At 40.0% G+C, this 23,807-nt stretch overlaps 1 protein-coding gene across 1 annotated transcript; it reads right to left on the bottom strand.

Annotated features, from left to right (window-relative positions):
* Positions 1 to 7,468: 7,468 nt before the first annotated feature.
* On the bottom strand, positions 7,469 to 20,129 carry txnrd3 (thioredoxin reductase 3). Its single transcript, XM_023424747.2, has 16 exons — positions 19,773 to 20,129; positions 19,009 to 19,069; positions 17,861 to 17,970; positions 16,087 to 16,194; positions 15,796 to 15,868; positions 15,555 to 15,674; positions 15,294 to 15,436; positions 14,750 to 14,865; positions 13,971 to 14,196; positions 13,563 to 13,655; positions 12,954 to 13,030; positions 11,748 to 11,904; positions 11,482 to 11,589; positions 10,732 to 10,827; positions 10,502 to 10,636; positions 7,469 to 8,722 (listed from the first exon to the last, which is right to left on the bottom strand). The coding sequence occupies exons 1-16, from the start codon at positions 19,887 to 19,889 to the stop codon at positions 8,654 to 8,656; spliced, it is 1,809 nt and encodes a 602-aa protein (XP_023280515.2). The 5' UTR covers positions 19,890 to 20,129; the 3' UTR covers positions 7,469 to 8,653.
* Positions 20,130 to 23,807: the final 3,678 nt, after the last annotated feature.

Genomic DNA, 23,807 nt, shown 5'->3' on the forward strand with positions numbered 1-23,807 from the left:
CATCGTATCTGATGGGGGCTTCACGGGGAGTATGACCTCAAAAGGAGAGAGCACATGACTGCAGCGAGGCCTTCAGAGTTGGACTTTAATCCGGTGTGTGATACAGCTGCTCTCATTTTGAACCTACAGGCCCAGAAGGGGGTGAACCAGTCAGTGTTTTGGAGCGCCATCCATCTCCAGACAGAATCCCAGGTTTAGCTAATTAGGGCAGGGGGGACTTCCTGCTGAGTTGCTTTTGACCCCTGACCTTCCCCCGCATTCCTCATGTCCATCTTCTAGGCATCATGGATCAGATCCCTGGGAGAAGTCAGGATGGGTTAGGAGCCACGCGACTGATCAAACCCCGGGCCTGATGGTAAGGCGGTGTGAAGCCTGTCAGTGTTTACTGTCTGAGAATGGAATGATGGGTGATCTTCGGTGGGGTTAGGACCGGCCAGGAGTCAGCGCACATTCCCCCAGCGACTGACCAATCAAGCGAGAGGTGTCAAGCAGAGTCAACACATGGTCAAAGGTTAGAGAAGCAGGTTTGGCACGGAAACCTGCCAGTTTAAATCTGGTCACTGAGGAAAGTGATAAACAAGAATAAGCAACTTTCTTTTCCTGCCAACCTACCTACCAAGCAAAGACTCAGGGGTCCAAAGGGTCTGGGGGGCCCCCCCCCCTGGGCTGTACCTTCAAAATCACCACAAGGAGAATCACAAAGAGACGAAAAACAATCACAACGAGAGGCAAAACAACCACAACATAACCACAAAGCGACACAAAATGACTACAAACAGATGAAAAACGAGTCTTGAGCATGTCTTACATTCCCCACTGCTGATTAGCTGAAGACTTGTGGAAAAAGAGCGAGGAGCTGAGTTGTGCTGACAGATAAATGAGGTTATAAAATCTCCACACACTCAACATGAAATTGGCTCAAAAAACTATTGGGAGATTCTAGATGAAGAAGTCGTTTCAACTTAAAAGCAAAAAAATTTGGCTGAAGAAACAAACAGAGATAAGAAAAAAAATGAATGATGACAAGAAAGAGATTAAACGGCTTTTAACAGCAAAAAAGGGAAAATTCTATTAAAGCTCTATAACAAACAAGTTGATCACTTGAATCTTAATGATGTCAAAGTAAGAAATAAGTTTTTAAAACTACAATGATTCATTTTGAATTATTTATTTAAGATTATTATACAAATGTCCTTTTGAATGATGCTAAGTAAAAAAAAAAGTGAATTTCCATGATCTGAAAATGGAGTCAATTTGTTTTAAAGAAATGCTCCTCATGTCTAAAACTTCAGTTTACTACCTCACTGAATCTTTGAGCTTGTTTCCCATACTCCTCGATGAGGCAGCGAGCCAGTTTAATTCTGTTTGTCAGTGAAGGAAAGCAGGCGTGCTACTTTTCCAAAGGACAACCACTCATCAAACACAGTTCAACCCGATGTATTTGTCTTTAGATTGAAAAGAAAAATCAGGTATTCAGGTATTTGGGAATCATAGTCACAACCTTCCTTAAAAGTAAAGAAAATGAAATTTAAACCAGCACCAGAGTCATCAGACACAATTTGACTAGAGGTAGAAAAATAACTTATCAATACAATGATTCTTCGTGTTTGACAGGCTGCAGAACTTGTCTATAAAGATATTCAAACAACCCTATGATCCATTAGTATCCATACGTATGATCCATTAACTTGGAAAAGTTTGTATATACAATTCATATATAAAAATACTTGATGGTTTTGCTCCTTCCATTCCACCATACAGGAAGGGGAAGCAGAGCTGCTGTTAGATGTGACTGCATCAATACCAGTAAGGAAAAGTTTATTTTGCCAATTGGCCCCGTCATCTTGAGTTTACATGACTGCAATGCAACTCAATTCAAAGACTTAATAAATAGTTTTTTTACTAGAAAATCTGAAATTTTCATTACTAGTGAAACAACAGTGTTAGCATGATATTTCTTCCTGCTCTGTCTATGAGTGTCCAGTGAATTTGAAATCTGTGTGATGGTTTCCTTGTGTACCTGCTTTGTTCTTTTAAGCCACATGAGCAGCATGTTTCTCCGACTGAGATATCTCAACAACTATTAGATATTAGATATTATTAGATATATTGCCAAGAAATATTGACATTCATGATGCCCAGAGGATAAATCCTTATAACTCTTCTGTCATCATCAAGTCAAATTTTCTATTTATCCACGACTTTTGCTGCACTCGCACCATGTCAGCAGACTGAGATAGTAAGAGCTGCCACACTGACACTGGTACGATGGTGGTTGTTGTGCTGTATTGCGTTAGCTACATGTTTTTTAATTGCTAAATCAATCGTAAATTATTGGTCACTATATCAAGTTTTATCTATATAGTAGTGGCTAACGTAGCCTTGAGCTTTTTGCCCTATGAGTGGCAACCTCCGTGCTGAAAAATGAAGCCAACACTGAAGTGCTCAAAACTGCAGTTCCTCTAATGACCAATTGAGGTCAGTTCCAACAGTGAGTCAGTCCCCTTAGACCCCCATGTTAAAATGCCCAACTTTACAGCAGAAATAAACATGTTTACAACCTGGTTCAAAAAACAGGTTTGGTCTCTATAGCTAATTTCCTCCTTCATGACAACTGTACAGGAGTGAATTTTTAAAGTTATTTTTGGGGCATTTTTTGCTTTTATTGTTATAGGACAATGAGAGATAGACAGGAAAGTCAGGGCGAGAGAGAGGGGAAGACATGCAGCAAAGGGTCATGGGTCAGACTCTAACCCATGGCCGCTGCAGTTAGGACTAAGGCTATGTGGTACTCATCTGTTTAAATTTTATCAAGGCTTAAAGCTATGTATAATTGAGGGTGTGTTGCTTTGAGTGACAGGTGGGTGAGTGTATGCTTGCCACAAACCAGCATTCACCGAAGTCTTGGCTCAATACACACCCCACTTCTTTGCCCATGTTTGGATTTGCTGGGAGTTAGGGGCGGAGTCAGGCACTGCCAAGATGGTGCGGAGCAACCAACTCTGAGCTTCAAAACCTCTCTTCAGAAACCTATGGGTGATGTCACAGAGTCTACATCCATCTTTACATACAGTCTATGTGCTGGCTCTGATAAGCTAAATTCTGTTTAACACCAAAACTCCCAGATTTTGTTTCCTTTTCAAACTTGGAGCCACAATAGACTTTATACATTTTCTTTTCACATATGCACTAGTACTCCCCAAGATGTGCAAACAGACTTTGATGTGTAAAATTTACTAAAAAAGTAAATATATAGATAAAGTAAAAGCAAGTAACTGGAAATAACAGGATAGCACTGAGAACGTGAGGACACCAGAATAGTTTCCTTGCACTTTTCTGTCTCCTCTGTTCAATGGTTTTGTGGTAAGTATGTGAAATGAGGAAACACTTATACTGCAGGGAGAGCAGAGCTGTACTCCCGCTCTGTGCATCTGTCACCAGTCCAACATTCAACTCCCAGCTGAAAAGACACTCTGTACGCTGCGAGCCCCTCCTTGTAGAAAACCTGCCTTAAAGTTCATTGTAAAGTCTGTCACGCTGAAGTAAAATATACAAACCAAACCGACAAAGCTTCTTGGATTAGGGGTGAAAGGTCTTTAAAGGTCCATATTTTCCTCTTTCCCTGTGTTTTATTTGAAGTGTTGATCCATAAGAAGATATATTTGTAGTTTTAAGAACTTAAAACCATCTAAATGTAGTTTTACATCTCCTCTCTCAGGCTTCTCTCTGGAGCTCTAGTAACAACAGGTCGGTGAGCCAATAAGAAGAGAAGAGGCTCAAAGCCTCTCTTCTGATTGGCTGACTGTTGATCTAGTAAAAATATACAGCAAATTTCAGGCAAACACTCAGAGAGGCCAAATCCTGCAAGGTTGGATGGTGGGTCCAGGTGGGCGGGGGTTGGGTCACATCACAAAGTTACAGAAGTTCTAACAGCTCATTTTAAGGCTCAGTTTCTGAATACAGGCTGTGTGCATTTCCCTGTGGACTGGGCACTTTGATACTTTCACAGTATTAATATAGAACCTAGACTTGCTTTATAATCAGAAAAGACATGGACATCTACCTTTATACAATATGGCACCTTTAAAGTATCTTACAAGCAAGCTCTCGATTCGACTCCTCTTCGATGACCTTGATCTGGATCACACTATTCAGCAAAAGAAAAGTCTTCTCGGCACCTTGAAGGCCAGAACAGGATGCAGGCATCTTTGAGACAGGGCTGCCATCTACAGGCCAAAGACTGTCAGCAGCAGCAGAGTCTGCAAAACCAAAGAAAGATCATTTACATCAAATAAACTCAACTGGAAATTTACCACATGGAGAGGATTCATGTACTGCTTTAGGAGCCCAAATCTTGTTCCTAGTGTGCTTTTTATCCAATGGATTTTGGTAATCTGGGAGATCATGCACCTAGTTTCAGTATTAAATGATAATAAAGTGTCAATAAAGATTAAGATATTGTTAAATGATAAGATCAGTTTGTGCTGATGTAGATTTAACACAAAACCATGAATAAGAGTAAAACATATGAGTGATGGAGCCGCTCATGTCAAGTCATCAACTCCCTAGCTTTTTTTGTCTATTTTAAATTTTATATTGTATTGATTTAATTGTTCATTCATGTTTAGTGTAAATTAGCCTCCCGTTGTCTTGTCCAATGATGAACAGCAGAGAGAGCCTCCAGCTTCACCCACTTCTCTGATTCTTGCAGGAAATGAGAGAAACGTTTCCAGGTAGAACCACTCCCGATTGCATGTCTCAGGTCGTATCCTATTAATCAATAACTATGTCAAATAGCGTGTCAGGACCCGTCAAGTGATTTAATTGGAATTCACAGTGTGACTTCAGGTTAATCATTTGCAGCAAACACAATTCAAAGAGATTTCTGAGTCATTATGAACTAACATATTGAGATTTGATTGCGTAAGCATGGGTTTAACTGACAGCTCATGCTGGTCATTGAAGATAAGGAGTGGGTTGAAACCAGCAAGTCATGGTGACACTTCGCAGGCTTGATTTTCTAATTGTAATCAGATCTAAGTTCTCCAAAAGGATCATATCAGCTGTAACACAGAGGAGCTCTACGATTACATGACAGGAGGAAAGATAGGTCAACTGTGGTTTGTCACTGCTACAAGCGGTGTCAAATGTCACTTCCTTATTAGAGGTCGGTTGAGCAAAAAGATTCAGTTTTTGCATCATTTGTAGGTTGGTTGTTGTTGCAAGATACTCGCAAGGTTAAAGTGATAAAGTACTGAGAAAATGTCTCTACTTTCTTGTTAAGATCATTGTTAGATTCACTTTGATTTAATATTCTTTGATGTCTAATATAAACAGAACAGCTGTCATTGTATCGTCAGAAGAAATTGTGGATGATGTGAGGACATTTCTTCACTGCAAGATGCAAAATCTATGTAAACAGATGCAAAACAAATGATAGATACTCAAAACAACAACAAAGAGACACAAAAAAACTACAAGGATTTGGAAACAGACTACAAAGAGTCGTTCAACAAGTCACAACCAGACATAAAACGACCACAAAGAGACCCCCAAAAAAGAGGGATGCAAGACCACAACAAAAAGACACAAAATGACAATAGAGACACAAAACAACCACGAACAAAATGAATTTGTACTCTTTTTCATTAAATATATTTGTATGCAGCTCCTCCTCCTGTAGGGTTAGGGTTAGGGTTTGAGTTTGAGTTTGTTTATTTGACCATAGACTAAAAAACTGGGGATAAAAGCAATATTGAAGAAAACACAGATTTAATTTATTCCAGTGCCCAATACTCTGATGTACAAATGAGGCCACCATGAGACAGTGATCACATACATGCTGTTCTTTTTGGAAAAAAATAAACTGCTCTGCCCAGTTGTTGTTTTACTAAGGGAAACCAATTAGATGTGAACACATGTAAATTGAAGTCACATGGACTCACAAATAGCTATTTAAATAGGTAGAAATGAAATAAATTCAGGAGATGATCAACTCCTCAAGGAAGTATGAGTCAGAGTTACTGCACAGACCAGTTTTTAAAACACCAGCATCATCCTGATCAACAAACTGAGACTCTCTTTCCTCATTACTTCATTTATATGGAAATAAACTGAGAACTGACCAAGCATGAGAGCAGCTACAGGAGCTCAGGTACATGTCAGCTATGGCCTGTTTTTTTGGGTGTTGCTGGAATAACAAACACCAGTGAAGCAGTTATCTCATATCGCTGACAGATTGTCCTCAAGCCAAATGAAACTCATCAAAGCTAGAGTTGTCATGGCAGCTGGTGCAGGTGACACCGTTTTCAGATGTGAGCCGGCGAGCCCAACAAAGGCTTCACACCAGCCCAGATGCTATTGATCAGGACCGCCACTTGTGGAGGCTGAATAGTCCCACAGACACACACACAGAAAATGATGCTATTATTCCTCCGCTGCTCTCTGATGTGGACCATGTGAATAGACTGGCCCATTTCAACGGGGTGATTTTGATCCGCTGTACCTGTGTACGAGCAGCACTAAAAATATTCCCCCCGCCTCATCTCCTGGGTATTTAAACTGTGCTGCAGTGTGATAGACATTATGCAATTTATTTCAAGAAATGAATAAAACTCATCAGATTGTTATATCATACCAATCGTAACAGAGGAGTTAATTTTACTATCTAATTATAGATTTGTGTCGTTTGAGCTAGCCAGACTACAGCGACCACGAAGACCATTTCTTTGCTTATCATAAAGTTGCGTCACAGTTCAGTCAAGCTAACTGGAAATGAAAATACACATTTTTTTTCCCAGAGATTTTTGAAATAAACTTTGCCATAGTGTTATTGTAGAGAACAGTGGCATTTTGACATAAAATGTTTTATATGTTTATTGTTAAAATAAAAATGAAGAATTAACATTTTGGAAGTTGAGGATTAATCGTCTCATTTATTAATAAATATATTTTTTTTAAATTTTATTATTGGGGCTCCAAATCTTTGTAATTTTAGTGAAAATATATTAAAAGTCTGTTTACGTAATAAACTTTTCCCTAGAAAGTCATTAGTTTTTGTGCTTCATTTGTTAAAATACAAAAGAAGTCTTTATTAGTTGCTGTAAATCAATTTAGCAATGTATATTTTGTCTAATATAAACTAGATAACTTATTCAAATTGAATATGTGAGACTAAGAATCAATTGTAACTTGCTTTTTATATTTATTCATTAGTTCTTAATGACAGGGACTGTATTACATTGGTGCTCCCTTTCTTTTCCATTACAGAACTGCCATTTGTCTGCTGGTATCAGGCTCTAAAGCCTTGGTCAAAATTACTCTGCAGAAACTTTGTTCTGTACAACAGCACATAAACACCATCAGACCTGTATTTTAGTTATCGTATTAAAGCTAATTCTGTTCAGCTTTTAGCTTCAGCTGAATTTGAAACCGCTTTCCACAAGTGAAAATGTGAAGGTGACAACAGTGAAGGTGAATTCCTCCTTTATTACATCTTGAGAGAGAAGTAATCTACAGTGGTTTGACACCAGCGAACAAGTCATTTATAAAGATGACCAATGTCACTCACTGACAGCAGTCAGAATACTGTCCTCTAGCAGACTGAATATATCTTTTACATACACACATAACGCAGAGGCAAACAGCAAGATGCAACAAACAAGTATTAAATTAATAAGAGTAAAAACTTGAGAAAAGGTTTTTGTTGAAACAACATTCAGTACAATTCCGGTTTATTTTCCATTCAATTCTCTATGAAACTGTGGTGATGCAACACAGCGGAGGTTTGAGAGGTGCAGATCTGCTGGCTGCTGATCTCTCTGCAGACTTGTCATGCTAAACACTTTGGTAGAATAAATGGAGTTCTCTCTAAGGCAGAAAACCCTGGTGCCTCCACACGGCAACAGATAGCAACATGTACAGACCTCGATTTTATCTTACTGACCTGGTAAGAGGAATGTGTGGAATGATGAAGGCTAGACAGAGGAGACATGATGACATTTAATCTACACATACATACATCAGATTAAATAATTTGTTTCCATCACAAGCTGGAGCAGAGTTCAGAGCCGTGCATCCAATCAAATCCTGTGTGCGCCAATTCAGATCTGTCCTTCTAAAGTCAACTTCAGTTTGTATACCATGTGTATACCGGGGAGTGAATGACAAGTGTTTTAAGTTGGGGGTTGGACGAAGGGTTCGGGCCACCATCAGGTGCTTCTGCAGAGGGACATCGATCCTCGCCCACCTCATTATTTGGGGTTACGGGCCAGGACGTCACAAACAGCCCAAACACACACTCAAAGTTAGTGTGTGTGTTGGTGCTCCTCTGAGAAGTACACACTGTTGGAGCCCGGTGGAAATATCAGCAGAGTAACCCCGCTGTTCAGCAGGCTGCCCTTATATTAAACGACCCCAGCCAGAGCTGGACACACATGTTCTTAGCTCTGACGTGTTCCAGTCACCTCTTAGCTCCCAGAGCGCTTCCACTGATTCAGACGCTGGCTGTGGTGTTCGGTTTGTCCTGAGAAACAACTGCCCTGTAAAGTGAGCGACTGGAGTTGAGGCTGAGCTTAAACACTGAGTGGGAGCTAAGATGAGAGTGGTCTGGAGGAGAGTCTAATATAAGAGCAGCCCGCTAAACAAGCAGGGTTTAACCTCAGCAGCCGGCCTGGGTGATGTCTCCACCGGAGCTCTTGGTCACTTCCATGGTGGTAAAGATCTATAAAGGAAGAGGACACACAAGTCAGGCAGAGCAGCTTTTACAGAGTATCTGCAAGTTTCCGTAACATACACCTAACATTTTCCTCAGGCTACCAGGAACTAAACAACTCAGAAATACAAAAGTCACTGGTTGAAATGAAACGTTTCTAAGTGAATATTGTGGTTTTGTGTATAAAACTACAAATGTCCAGTCTAGAGGAAAACCAGAATATTACACAGTGATGGACATTACATCCTCAATATCAGATGAAGATATGTTGGAAGTTTGTTACAAAATTGAATCCCAAATAATGTAAAACATCAAACAAGAGGCACTTGAGCTGCTTAATGTGCTGCAATTATCACCATTCCACATTAACATAATGAATGCATAATGCTAAGATCTTAAGCTATTAGAATTAATTAAGCTAATTAATGCACACCATGCAACACAGTAGAAGAAATATATTTAAATATTAATTCATTTTAAACTCTGCAACAAACTAGAAGATAAAACCTTTTCACTAGATGATAAAAGAAACTCAGACCTCCGAAAACAGACGTGTTAATACTTTAAGCTGTTGCCTGTGGCTGCCCTGTTTAATGTGGTCTGATCAAATGTGTGTCTGGCACAGCCTGATCATTCACACAGAATTAAACTCAACAAGACTTGGTCAAAACCCAGTATATAGCTGGACACAGTGTGGTCAGTGATTATGGACATAGGTGAAACCTGTTGACGAACCGCTGTTCACAACTGATGTCACTGTCGTATTTGCATTCAGTCTAGTGTCAGCTGGTTTCACCTCTTTATCTGTTTGCTTCTCTCCTCTGTGCTCACACATACAGTATTTTAATACAGACAAATTCCTGTATTTTCTGTTATCTGATATCTCAACAAGTATGAAATAGTGACTGAAACACTGCACATTAAGACTACATGTTAACTTCCAAGCTGCTGCTAAAATCCTGATTTTATAACGGTGACGTCTGACAAAAATCACCAAACGCATAAATTAAAGACAAAGACTGATCAGTAATTTCAGCTCCGGTTACTTGTAAAATGATCACTCAAAGAGAAAGTTAGAAGTGACAGAATATCGTTCTTATTTTGTCCCTCACACAACTCTGAACAGAATGGACACAGAGAGGCGAGGCTGGCAACTCTTTTCTATGGAAAGTAGCCAAGGTTTGTCCAAAGAGTTACTAGATGTGTCGCGTGGTCTTTATGAAAAATACTCTACTTTAATAAAAAAAGGTTGGTTAAAGGGGTATAAAAAGTAAATTAATCTAGCAACAAAGGCGCTAAGTTGGCCATGCTGCCTGTTAGCATCAATTAATTTTGAAAGAGCCATGTGAGAACAGGAAGCAATACATTCATGATCTTGAATGGGCAGAGAGATAAAGATTTTATGATTTCGTTGTTTTTATGTCATGTCATCCTGTATATGAAATCCAAGAGCAAATCTTTGAAATCTGGCTGCAACATCTACATAAAAAAACAGCTTCCTGTTTGAGTTCAGCATGTTTGTTCTGCATTTTGTCTGGTATTGAGTATTTTGGCATTTCCTGATATCTTCTTACAGGTAACTCAACACAACACTGTTGCCACACACCAAAAACAAAATGTGAAGTGTCTGATAAGCACTGGGCGTGGTTTTAGCAGTGTAAACTAGAGAATGACAAAAGTGACCACAATGAACCAAACCTCAAACAAAGCACTGAGGGACAGAAGGTAAAACTAAATAAAAATGATAAAAGGTTCTATTCTGGCTGTTAATGACAGTCGTCTTCTTACCTCAGCACAGGTCGGGTGGATGCCGATGGTGCTGTCCAGCTGCTCCTTGGTGACTCTACACTTCATGGCTGTACCGAATCCCTGCGTCACCTCGCCTGCGTTAGGGCCCAGGTAGTGGAACCCGATGACTCGATCCTACAAAGCAGAAACATCATCATTCACGTAACACATCTATATAGAGATATATATATATATATATAATTCATATGTAAAAGTATTAATAATCTTACACTGTCCAGTTTACTGCAGATGATCTTGGAGTAGCATCTGTTGTTGTCCCTGCCAGGCACAGTGAACTCCAGAGGCCAGAACAGACTGTGGTACACCTGAACACAGAGACCAGAAACACAGTGATGGTTTATGATTGTGTAACAGCAACTGGCAGCATTTCATAAGACATGAATAACATCAGTTCCTCTTAGCTCAAGTGATTTTATTTAGACAGGAAGTGCTAAAACTGAAAATAAAGAGTTGTAGATTTATAGTTCAAATAAATCTGCAGTCAAAGTCTGCCTGGGTTTACTGAGCAGCTCATATTACTGGGGAAAAAATGAATGTGCCATGTATTCTCTGCCTGGCACCACTGACCATCCTGCATGCACAAATAAAGCAGCAGACAAAACTAATCAGACTGGACGAGTTCAGAGGAAACACACTCTCACATGGATGAAAACACCAACATGATCAGGTGAGTCAGCAGAACTTAAAGATAGTAGTATTATTTTAGCTTACATTAGACAAATATGTTTCTAGCCAAGTCTACTCATGTAAGAGGATTACAAATCTTCACTGATTTTGGGAACCTGGATTACAAAGCAGAACTCTTGTCTCAGAGATGGACTTTACTCCAGCCGATCATGAGGTTCACAGTAAGGTGAACCAGATCTCTGATAAATTATTCAGATGACACTGTGTGTGTGTGTGTGTGTGTGTGTGTGTGTGTGTGTGTGTGTTTGCGCGCGCGTGTGCATGCGTTTTACCTCGATGTTGTCCTGCCCGTAGAGCTCAGTGGCTCTCTCCTCTGACAGACCACAGGAGCCGTACTCCATTGGGGTGAAGACAGTTGTGGGAACGTTGATGTAGTCACACTGCCCAAACACAGATTAATTACCATTTGTTGTCTGGGGAAATGAATCCCTCTGCTCTCACATGTCACACAATATCCCAGTGATAATTGAATAGTGGAAGGTTTGGTATTGAGGTTTCAGTAGGTCTACAGCACAAGTGTCTGTTAATGCTGGTGCACCTTGAGTGTTGCTCCCCCATAGAGGCGTCGTGCCAACAGCTTGCCAGCCTGGATGGCGACAGGTGTCAGCTCCCACTTGCCCTCCAGAATGTCTCCAATGGCGTAGATGTGGGGCACGTTGGTCTGCTCTTCATCGTTCACTGGGATTTTTCCATTCCTGGCGGATGGCACAGAGAAACCCATACTTCATATAAATGTTTTTTTTCTTTCAAGCAAACTAAAATAGCATTTATTTTAGCCTCATTAAGTGGAACATTTTTACCCATATTTAATCATGGGGAACATGCAAACATAGAAATACTGGAAACAAATGACTGCAGATAAATACATGTTTGGTCAAAGGAACAACAGAGCAGAGGTATGTCTGTCCAGCACAAGGCAGAGATCAAATGAAGTGGGTCTAAGGTCATGTTGGGCAACATGAAGAGATACAGCTGAAACAGTATTTATACAGCCACGTTTCTATTCCACTCTGTACAGCAGGAGATCAAACCAACCTGCTGACGGCCCCTGAACCCAGGCGCCGTGAGGCTGTGTGTTTGCTTCATCTGAATACTACTATGGTCATAAGACTGGGGCATATGACTGAGAGTGCTCTTTTAAGCTGGCCTCATGCCGTCTTAATCCCTGTCGGCCTCATAGGCTGAACCATTCAGTCATTCACAAAATAGTTGACCAAAACCTCAAAGAAAAGGCTACATTCACAACGGATATAACACTAAAAATAAATAATCTACTGCAAAACAAACAACTTTAGAAGATTATTTAAGCTTTGATTCTGGTTTTCTGAAAAAATAAATAAAACTCTGAAATGATTAATGGCCAGAAAAAAAAAAAAAAAAAAAAAAAAAAAAAAAAAAAAACAGTCAACAGGAAATGTATTGATGAGGCACATTAAGGCAAACTGAGTCAGACAGTGCAACATAATGACACAAGAATGTAAAGATCTTACATTTAGAACATTTATTTTCCATTAAAACCTGCCGATACACTGTAGAAGTGCTTTCTCATTGTACTAACAAGACACCCCTCCTCTCCTGATCAAATCCCACACCGCACTCACCCCGCCCCCTGCAGAGAGCCATGAGAAGGCAATAACTGCTGAATCACCATGACTGTACCATGAGTCTTAAAGGCACAGGACGCCATATGTAACAGGGATGAATGAACATACAAAAAAAACATACATTCAGATAATAGACTTACTTGGAGTTGACTTTGACCCCTATCTTGTCCAGACCAATCTTGTCTGTGCACGCATCTCGGCCCACTGCTATCAACACCTTAAGAACAAAGAAACAGTTTGTTTAGTTTAAACAAAGTCCTCAGTCAGTGAAGTTGCTGGAGCTTCATTTGCACAAGGATGGCTGAATACAAAAACTAGGAAAAGGAAATGTTTAATGCTATAGTTGTTTAAATTGATTATTTCCTTTCTGCAACCCTTCATATTGTTTGGCATCAACCCTGTGTGACGACAGCTGAATATCAGAACATGGCAGTTTTCTTGCTTTTTTTTTTTTTTTTTTTTTTTTTTTTTTTTTTTTTTTTTAAAAACTCTCTTAAAGCAGACTTTAGCTGGTTGATTCAGAATTACATTGACTTTGTTGTTATTCTAGCTAACAGGAGCTAACTGGTTGAATCTGGCAGCAGTTGTTGAGCTTGCTAATAAAACAGAAAATTAAATAACATTTCATGGTAATGAGCTTTAATAATTCTATACAAATTGGGCACATCTCAAATAACTTACAAGGTATTCTACAGTGACAGGATCATATGGCAGTTAAGGGAAGGAGGAAATGATAGATTAGTACATACAGTGTTGTACTCTCCCTCGATGATCTCATCAGTTTCTGTGGACTTGGCTGTCACCTTCAGCCTGCCAGGAGTGCCTGCTTCCAGCTCCTCTACCTGACACACACAGCCGCGGGGGAGGCAGAGGGGAAAAAAAGGTAAGATTTATGATGTAATATGGTAAAAAAAAAATAAATCTGGTTACACACAGTCTGCTGATGACCTGTTGCCTTACAAATGGAGGTTACCTTAGGTCATATGAAACGATTTAAGATCCACAACTTTCTTAAAATGGCAGGCGTTTTAAAAAATTGAGTGATTTTGATGGGTTATGCCCATTTCTAAATATGAAGTTTCCAACTAGCCATACCGAAACAAACATCAGTTTACAGCACTTTCACTTGGGCACACAGCAGTCTACTTAACACTCACCTTTACTGGAACATATTTGCGGAGGAACTTAACACCATGCTCCTCCATGTGCTCTCCGGCACGGTTGGCCATGTCCTGGTCAAAGCCCCTCAGCAAAATAGACCGGACCATGACGGTGACGTCGAGACCCAAGCCAGCCAGGAAGCCACCGCACTCCAGAGCCACGTAGGACGCCCCGATCACCAGGGTCTTTCCCGGGCAGTAAGACAATGAGAAGAGGTCATCACTTTGGGAACAACAGAGAAGCAAAGAAGACGTCAAACAGAGCAGGTAAAACATGATGCTGTAGTGTTATTTAACTAGCTGACATAACTTATTGTTGAGTCAGAAGATTTCAGGTTAAAAATAAAACATTTCTGTCTTTACACTACATGCTTAGATTACACAAACCAGTATTGGACACAAAATAACAGTCCATACAGAAATGCCCAGCCTGGGGTTGTGTCTTATGTCACACTACCACCTAAGTGAGCGGCATGAGACCATCAATTGTCGGTTGCCAGAACAGCAGCGTAATCACATAAAACACCTGAGGATAATCTCACATAACATTTAGACAGCTGGGAGATTAATAGATGCCCTGAGGCACGGCCACCTGCGGAGGACACAAGAGTCCAGATCATTAAAGGATGTGTTTGTGTTTTCAGAGATCATACATCTGCTGAATCTAAACTCTGGTCAAACAAATGAGCTCTAGATGGGGCTTCCAGTGACACAGCATGTTATCTGATAGGACAGATGGTGTCAGATCCACCATGTACTTGGCATCATGCTCTCACCTGGTGATGCAGTACTCCTTGTCTCCAGGGATGCCCAGGTAGCGCGGCCTCTCGCCTGTAGCCAAGACAAACTTAGCTGCGGTGTAAAATGTCTCCTTTCCTCGTTTGTTTGTCGCCTGTCGGAAAACACAAGCTCTGAGATACTGATTCATCAAGCAGAGGCTTTTGGTCGATGATATGCAGGATGTTTTGAAATGTCTATTTTCTTTGGGTGCAGCTAGTAATATGATCACAAGTTAGAGGAGCCAACCACAACAATAATGCTGAAAAGGAAGCCAGCACGGAAGGCTATGTTTATCAAAGCCTGTTTTTAGGACAAAACAAAAACCTGCCACCATAAAAGGCTAGGCACCATTTTAAAAGAGATGGCTTAATCAAGATTTGAAAGAGATCTTTGGTATGATAACAGTACAGAGCCAACTATGTAAGGAGGAGAAACTGCATATTGGGGTTATAGAAAATCAGTTAAGTCGAACCAAACCAGCATTCCCAGATAAACATCTGAACGCACACATGGAAGGTTCCGCCAAAAGCACTCATTTACCTTGATCTTGTGTGGTTCAATGAACTCTGCATAAGCGTTGACATAGTTGACATTCTTGTCTCTCAGTGCCACCCTGTAGCCCCAGTTTAATGAGCCGATGTAGTTGTTCACCGCCGTCTTCATCGTGTCCCAGTTGTGTTTCACTGAGGACAGACCGACAGAGACACCCATCAGTGGAATGACACCCAGAGACTACTGATGATGCTTTACCACAGCCGGTGACCCTTCGTGACCCCCTGGATTGGCGCTCCGTGCCCTCACCTGTCTCGTCAAACTCCCAGCCGTACTTGCGCGCGTCCTGCATGGCCGTGCCCAACATGGCTGTCTGGTGCATCAGCTTCTTGGGAATGCAGCCCACGTTCACACAAGTTCCACCAAGACCTGATCACCACAGGAGAGCAACGACACACGGAAATGATCAGCCAGCAGCCAAATTAGGTTCAGATAAATACTGCTTCACATGTATCTAACTAGGTGGTCTAACTAAGTGGAAGTATCTTACCCCAGGTGGCTCCTTTTGGTGTGGGCACAACATAGTCCAGCACCATGACCTTCTTCCCCAACATAGCTGCTTCCTATTGTCAACAGACCCAATGTTAGTGCAACATTACATGTTTCTGCAGTCTCTTTGTAAGTGGCACAAAAACTATGGTTACTCATTACAACATCAGCTTTAGTTTCACTCTGATTCTCTGACAAAATGCCAACCACAAAATTGCACAACAGAGCAACAGAAACAACAATAATGTTTGAACAGGTGACACTGTTAATGCGTTGCAGCTTTTCTCGTCACCTTTGAGCAGGCCAGGCCCCCAGAACCTCCTCCGATGACGATCAGGTCGTAGTCATAGGATTCATTTTCACCACTCAGCAGCTGCTGCAAACTGCCATCTTTATGGGCCTGACAGATACATGAACACAATACAGCACTTATGTATGTAGCTACAATATGCACAACCAATTTCAAATACAGTAAGAAATACAAAAAAACTAAACAAAAGTCTACTAAAAAGGTTTCACATAACTGTAGGGCAGGGTTGAAAAAGATTGATTTTCTAATTCAAATTGAACCTCACTTGAATAATTCAATATCAATTCATAAAATACAGAGATCAGTCGCTTAATATATGCTTTTTACAATGTATGGCCTTTTCCCGTGGATGTGTGAAGCTCTAACCTTGTTAGTCTCGCGTGACACGATGTGACCACGTGAGAGACAAACACTCGGCAGACAGTCCACTGAAGGGACCGGTCTAAAGACAGATGTGTGTTTGTTTTTTGGATTTAAAAACTATGAAGACAACGAAGAGCTGGACCAAAGAAAGGCTATGTGTAAGATGTGCAACGAGCAGCCGACAGGAGAAGAAGCTGTGTGTACCTGTGGCTGCTGCACCAGGTTACGTTAGCTTCGCACATTACTAATCTACCTATTATTTCTTGAGACATGCGTCTAAACTGTTAGTCAAATACAAAGTGCATTAATGTAAATGCTTTGGGGTCCATTCTTAATGTCAACATTAATATTTTTTAATTATGTACCAGGTTAGACAAATAATAGACAGCATTAGTTCTGAGAATCTCATTCATATCCAAGCAAAAGTGATATCGTAACTGAAATATCTCTCAATAACTCAATCGATATTGAATCAAAATGGAAAATCACACTGAATCAGGACCTTGCGAATTGGAAGTGAATCGATTTGGGAAATCAGTGGCGACACCCAGCTCTAATAGCAGCCATTATTAATCAGGAGTTTTGAGTAATTTTAAGAAAAGAAACAAAAAAAAAAAAACAAAGAAAAAAACCCATTCTGGTTCCACCTCCTCATATGTGAATATTTTCAGCGATACTAAAATGAATCTCTTGGGGTTTTGGATTGCTGTTAGGAGAAAACGTGTCATGTGAAGATATAACCTTCAGCTTTAGGAAAACATTCAGAGCATTTTTCACAATTTTCTGACATGTTATAGACCAAGAGATTTGTCAAGGAAAACAATCAGATCAGGTTAACTGATAATGAACATAATCATTAGTTCCAGCCCTGCAGTAAATGCTGGGGCTGTGTCTGCCAGAGAACAGTAAGAATAAAGTCACTTTTTGATGCAATTTGGATGACCGATGTGATAATCAATTAATTTCAGTTGTTCAAGCAAATTATCTGTTGGTTTCACTTTATATGTGAGGATTTGCAACTTCTCTTTATATATTAATAAAAACAAAATCTTTGGGTCTTGGACTGTTGGCTGGACAAAACAAGCAAAACCTGTTTCTCATGTTTCAAAGGTCTATTGGGTTTTTCTGTTGTTCTGTGACTGAGAGGGAACAACACTTCTGTGCACTTCATGAGTCCTTTTTTTTGCAAATGACAAACTAGTGGATTGAGCTTCGAATCCCTTGAGCCAAAGAGCTTTGTTTGAATACAGCTTCTGGAGTCTCAACAATACACTTGATTGGGTATCATTTCAAAGCAATCATGTATTAAAGACATCTGAAACATTTACAGAGATGTGTAACAATGATTCAGAGCAACAAAAGATAGTCAAATAGACACACATCTGTTCCTTACCTGCATTGTTTTGTCACAGCCGCCAAGGTGTGTCTTATTGATGAAGACATTAGGAACAGTTTTCTGTCCAGTCATCTCAAGCAGCATCTCCTGGTAGTTGGTTCCATCCTCTGCGGAGAAGAGTTAACATTGAAAACTACTCCTTCCTTCCACATATCTGCATTTCATATGGTAATATTTGCACTAGCTCTGCATCATGTGTTTGTGTAGAATCTTATCGATTCATAACAGTATAAACAAATATATGGAAATATAGTAAAAAAGGAAGCACACTGTGCTATTCATCTACTGAGTCTATTATTACTGCTATTGTGCCACTTACAACAAGCAAAAACAGGCTATGTTGAAATAGTCACCCATTTATTAAAAAAGTCTGTATGGAGGTAGTTTAACATGTTGTCAGGTCTGTTTCACCAATCTGAGCTGACTAATAACACAAAGTAGCATGGTGGCCATGGTTACCTGCTGTCTAACATGCCCACTGATTAAGACAGGAAGGTGAACTGTCCACTAAATCTTTGATTGAGGATTATTTGAAAATATTCTTAATGGTGGTTAATCATCAACATCCCTGCATACTACCTTCAACATAACAGCTGAGACTGTGACAGACTTTACTTGGCAAGAGGTTGAAGTTTAGTGAGATATGGCATGAGGCCAAGATATCCTCAGTGAGTGACTCAGCATGTTTTGTGCTGCTGCAAAGGAGGACCACAGCACAGTCTGGGGAAAACAACATCCCACCATCTCTAATTTATGAGTTACAGTTATGAGTAAAGTTGCCGACAAATACACTAACACACACTTATATCTGTTTACAACTACATTTTAGTCTGTAGTAACACAGTTAATTAATATTCATACTCTGCTTATAAAAGCCAAATAATGTGGTAAAGTCAAGCTTATTGAGGTTAGAGATGCAGAGTGACAAGATGCAAGACTGGATAAATGTATGCAAATATTAAATATTGGACTGAGCTTCACTTTGATAATCCATTGCTGTGTGTGAGTGATTGCCTGCCTCTCCGTGAATACCAGATCTCAAACCTGCCTCTGAACATGGTGACGAATTTTCTTAGGCACAACCAAATAAAACATGGCATACAGCATTTAATTTCTACAAACTTAACAAAACATCTTCCTCTTACCTATGAGGTCCAACTCCACCACGTTACACTCGACTTTCAGCTCCGTGAACAGGTCTTTTACCTGGGAAGACACAATATGAAAAGGTGATATAATAATTTCCTTAGTCACATGGTACACATGGTCAAAGTGCACAAGACATACATATAAGCAGAAACACCCTGTCTTATTAGCAGCACTTTAACAAACTCGCTTTGATTTGCTTTGTTGGCCGAAAATCATTTTTCCATCATTTAAATGAGTTTTAAAACATGACTTTGGTTCAATATAATCCTGTGTTAAATGTTAGCTAACCCCTAAAAGCCTCCGTTACGTAGGACATGATTTAACTACAAGAAACCAAACCTTACCGGAAACTAAACAAATCAAGTGGGAACTTCACAGACACTGCTTTGTAAACAGGATACACGGTGCGACAGTACGTGTTTTCTTGGAGATGTAATTAGCTGAACTGTTAGGTGTTAAGCTAGCTATGAGCTATAAATTATATAAATTTTCTAGAGGGGACTACACTCAGATAACCAGATAACCAAGCGATTAACTTGATAACGCCTGATATTGATCTCTGCCTAGACGTTTGGTGGGGTTTGTTAACTTTGTAGTAATAAACTTTGCATCCAAACTTAAACAAACCGAAGTTGCCGGTCACACTAACGTAGCAAGGACAACCAGCAATTAGACCAAGCCCGTCTACTTCGCGGGAGAAAATGGAAGTTTCCGACCGGCGTAAGCGAGGTCTCCCCCCACGACAAAACGAACAACTCACCTTGACACAATACGGACAGTAGCTTTTGCTGAAAACCACCACTTGATTGGTGTCAATAAGCTGCTGTATCCGAGATCTGAGTTCATTCTTCCCGGTGTCATTGTCGATAGGAGGCATTTTCAAGGTATTTCCGTCTGCCTGCGCGGGGCAAGCTTCGGTAGACGGCTGACTAGAGAATGAGGAAAAATAAAATTACACTGCTCTGATTCTCTATTCGTAAATGTACGAATGTCTCTTGCTCCTTTCTCCAAGGGAAATCACTAGAAAGCAGCCGAACAGTGCGCCTGCCGTCGGCTCCTCTTCCTCTGCTGTCAGCAACACCCGCGCCAAACGTCTTTTATTATTTCTTGTCTCGCTACTGTGGGTGCACTCGATCTGAGTCACTGTGTTCACCGCTTACTACGTTGCTAATGATTGTCAGCAGGAAGAACTCCGCCCACACGTTCAATCTCGTGCTTCAAAACGCACCTACCTACACAACGTCACAGGGCTGCCGATTTACATGCCGTGACAGCACAAAACTATTATTACCCCCAAATAGCTGTATTAAAATCAAAGTATTTCAGTGTTAAACGCGTGTTAACATAAAAAAATAAAGACCTCATACAAGTTGGGGCGACAGTAACCGAGGTAAGGGGGCCTACAGGCACCCCCGGAAGACAGCTATTCCTGAATTAAGAAAGGAGTGAAAAGAAAAGCATGGGTGTGTTTAGATTTAGTTCTAATAATACATCCATGCTTCACACTGATAGCAACAGAATTTAAAGTGGATGGTTGATGATGTGGCAGCGTAGAGATTCAGATTTTTGTTCCCACGTTGCTTCGACTTGTCTGACTATTGGTCCATGAGCAAATAGTTGATTATTTGGCGCCATCTGCTGGTGAAAGTTGTCTATGACAAGTAACAGGTGCAGTGTACTGACAATTCCTATTTATAAAGACATTACTGTAAGACACAGGCACAGAGAGACACCTGTTAAGTTATTGCACTGATATGTGACTAATGCATCGTCGTTAAGGAGTGTAATAGTACTGAGGTAATGAACCTAAAATTAAAATTAAAATCAAAAAGTGATGCAAAAGGGCACAAAATAGAGGAAGCAAAGAAGCATGAGGAGCACAAAAAAGTATTTGAGGGAATAAAAAGGCATTTTATAATTAAAAAAAACATTGCCTTTTCAGGGGCTTTGTAGTGAAGAGATGCTTGATTATATTTCTTTATCTTCACTTTTTACCCTCTGCTCTTTGTTGCTTATCATTGCCCTCTAATGAAAACCATGTACTTGTACTTCACTTGAGTATTTCCATATTGTGTTACTTTATACTTCTACTCCACTATATTTCAGCAGGCATTATTGTACTTTACACTCCATTGCATCACAGTAATTGTGCTCACATTAAAATGTTTCACAAAAAATTTAAAATAGATTTGTGTATCATATCTTCTGTCCGTCACAGTTTTTTTTTTACGATTGCTTACACAGTTATTTCAGAATTTGGCTAATTGTGTCAAAACTCAACACACAAGCCAAATAAGACAGAACACTTGGAGCTGAACATCTCATGTCTATGTCAAAATGAAACACTGCAACCAAAACCGGTAAATCCTCTTTCAAAAAGGCATTTATTTAACAAAACCACACACACATGCACCATCTGAGTTACACATTCAAAACAGCAACAACACAAGGATGAACTTAACAGAAAACACAGCTGTCTGAAAACTTTGTATATCTTTTTCATTCTGTCATACAGTCTTTACGCAACACAAAATAGAAAATATTCAGAAAATAGATAACTTTACCAAAACAGGTTTTTACAGAACAGTACAATTCACAGGTTGTGCAGCTGCATCAAAGTCCAGGACTTTTTCATATCCTGAAACTATAGGGTCCTGTCTGTCAAAGCTCCACACACACAAACCAAAACCATATACACAAAATATAAAACATCTTGCATCTCTTGCAAAAGCAAGCACTACATTAAAAACTAAATAAACTCTTCTAGAAATGATACTTTAGCTTCTAAACTTTATACACAAACACCAAATATATAGCTCTTTCCAACGCCAACTGCCCACGACTGTGCTAAATCTAAAACAGTTTTCACATTTCTACTTATATATATATATATATATATATATATATATATGCTAAGAATAAAAACACTATTACTGTATGTTTCTGACATTTCTCAGTTGTAGCCTGCTGTACAAATGAACACAAATGCATTGGGGAAACAAAGTCTCTTCATTCTCAATAGTGAACTGAAGATGATATGAACTGACTGTACGGTAAAATACAGTATAGACCTATACAGTATTGCAGTTATTGTCTATCCTGTTTCTGATCTCATCTGTAAGAATTGTCCTATTTCCTCCACCTGTCCTCTTGTTCCTCTTCCTCCTTCACTTCTTCTTCTTTCTGATCTGCCTCTTTCTCCTCTTGCTCTTCCTCCCCTTACTGGAACAACTCTTCCAAACCCGACTTGTTTTTATGGTGATCAAGCTGTGATTTCTGTGTGATCTGATTGGTTACAGTTGTCTTTACATGTACATTCTGAGTACAGGTGATTGCTAACTGAGCGTGGTGTTTCAGTGGCAGTGTTTGGCAATTAACACGCAAAGGCTTTCAATTTTGAATGATGTGTCTAATGTAGAGAAGTGCGTTTGGTGTTTTGCAAAACACTGTGTGTAGTGTTTTGTAAAACGTGTGTGTATAGTTGTGGGCTGACATTTTGCTCTTTGTGTATCAGAATCTGTGTATTGTGTGTAAGCAATCGTAAAAAACTGTATGATTTAATCCACCAAAGTGGCCCTGATGTCATCTGAAATATGTGTTTGTCTATTGCCTGGTCTTATTTGGCCTGGCCTTCACCCTCCACCTCCTCTCTGTCTTCCTCTTCCTCTTCCTCTTCCTCTTTCTCTTGCTTTCACTGCTTCCACGTTTGTAAAGTTCTCACAGAATATCCCCTGAGGTCTATCTGTAGCACTAAGGCTCAGACTGAGTGGTGTTCAATTTCTGTATAAGTGTTTTTAGGTGTGTATGTGTGTGGTGCAAACTTCAGGTGTGTTTTGCAGTTTGAAAAATAAGTGTTTTCCCAATGATTGTAAGATTTAAGTGTTGAAGTGTCTAATGTAAGAAAAAGTGTGTGGTGTTTTTGCAAGTGTGTGTTGTAGAAATGAAAACAAAGTGAAGAGTAGAAGATGTGTTTGTACTTTTGGTTCCTTTGTTTAAGGCATGGTTTCAAAAGTTAAGGTTTTAATGCTTTGGTCTTAGCATTTACTTTTAGTGTGTAAGCAATTGCAAGCAAAAAACTGTAATCATCACTTAACCCCTCAGATTCATCTTATAACCCTTTGGAAGGGGCTGAATCCTAGGCTGGGGACCCACTGGATTAAAGTATAACTGTATATTTGGTAGTTTAAATAGTTAACTAACTAACTCACTCCAACTCAACCAGCTACGACAATGCTTACACACTGATATAGCAGGATTAACAATCTAATGTCATATAATCAGTCACAGAGGACACTGTACTGAAGAATGAGTAGAAGAATTACTTTTACTTTGGTACATTAAGTGCATTTTATTTTGTAGTTTTACTAGAGTACTTGCAACGGTGTGTGTGTGTGTGTGTGTGTGTGTGTGTGTGTGTGTGTGTGTGTGTGTATGTGTGTGTGTGTGTGTGTGTGAGTAACCTGTCCAAGGAAATGGAAGAAGCACAAACAAGTGCTCTATCTGGTTATCTGGTTATCTGAGTGTAGTCCCATCTAGAAGACACACCAGTAACAATCCTTGAGAAGGAAAACAACTCTGAGGTCACGATGGAACGACCTCCAACACCCAAGTCTGCTGATCCCACTGACTCTGGCTGCAGGTCTACAACCAAGGCAGAAAGTTAGAACCAGCTGAGGCTGTTTGTGACCCTCTTGACACTGAAAGTTTTGACCAAGTGTCAGGCTGTCCAGAACATCGGCCACACCAAACGCCAGGTGAACCAGGCGATACGGGACCTCACTGTCACTGAAGGCCT

The sequence above is a fragment of the Seriola lalandi genome, unplaced genomic scaffold, assembly GCF_002814215.2.
Source record: "Seriola lalandi dorsalis isolate HSWRI2012SDOR001 ecotype SW California unplaced genomic scaffold, Sedor1 jcf7180002054748, whole genome shotgun sequence".
Classification (NCBI taxonomy): Eukaryota; Metazoa; Chordata; class Actinopteri; order Carangiformes; family Carangidae; genus Seriola; species Seriola lalandi.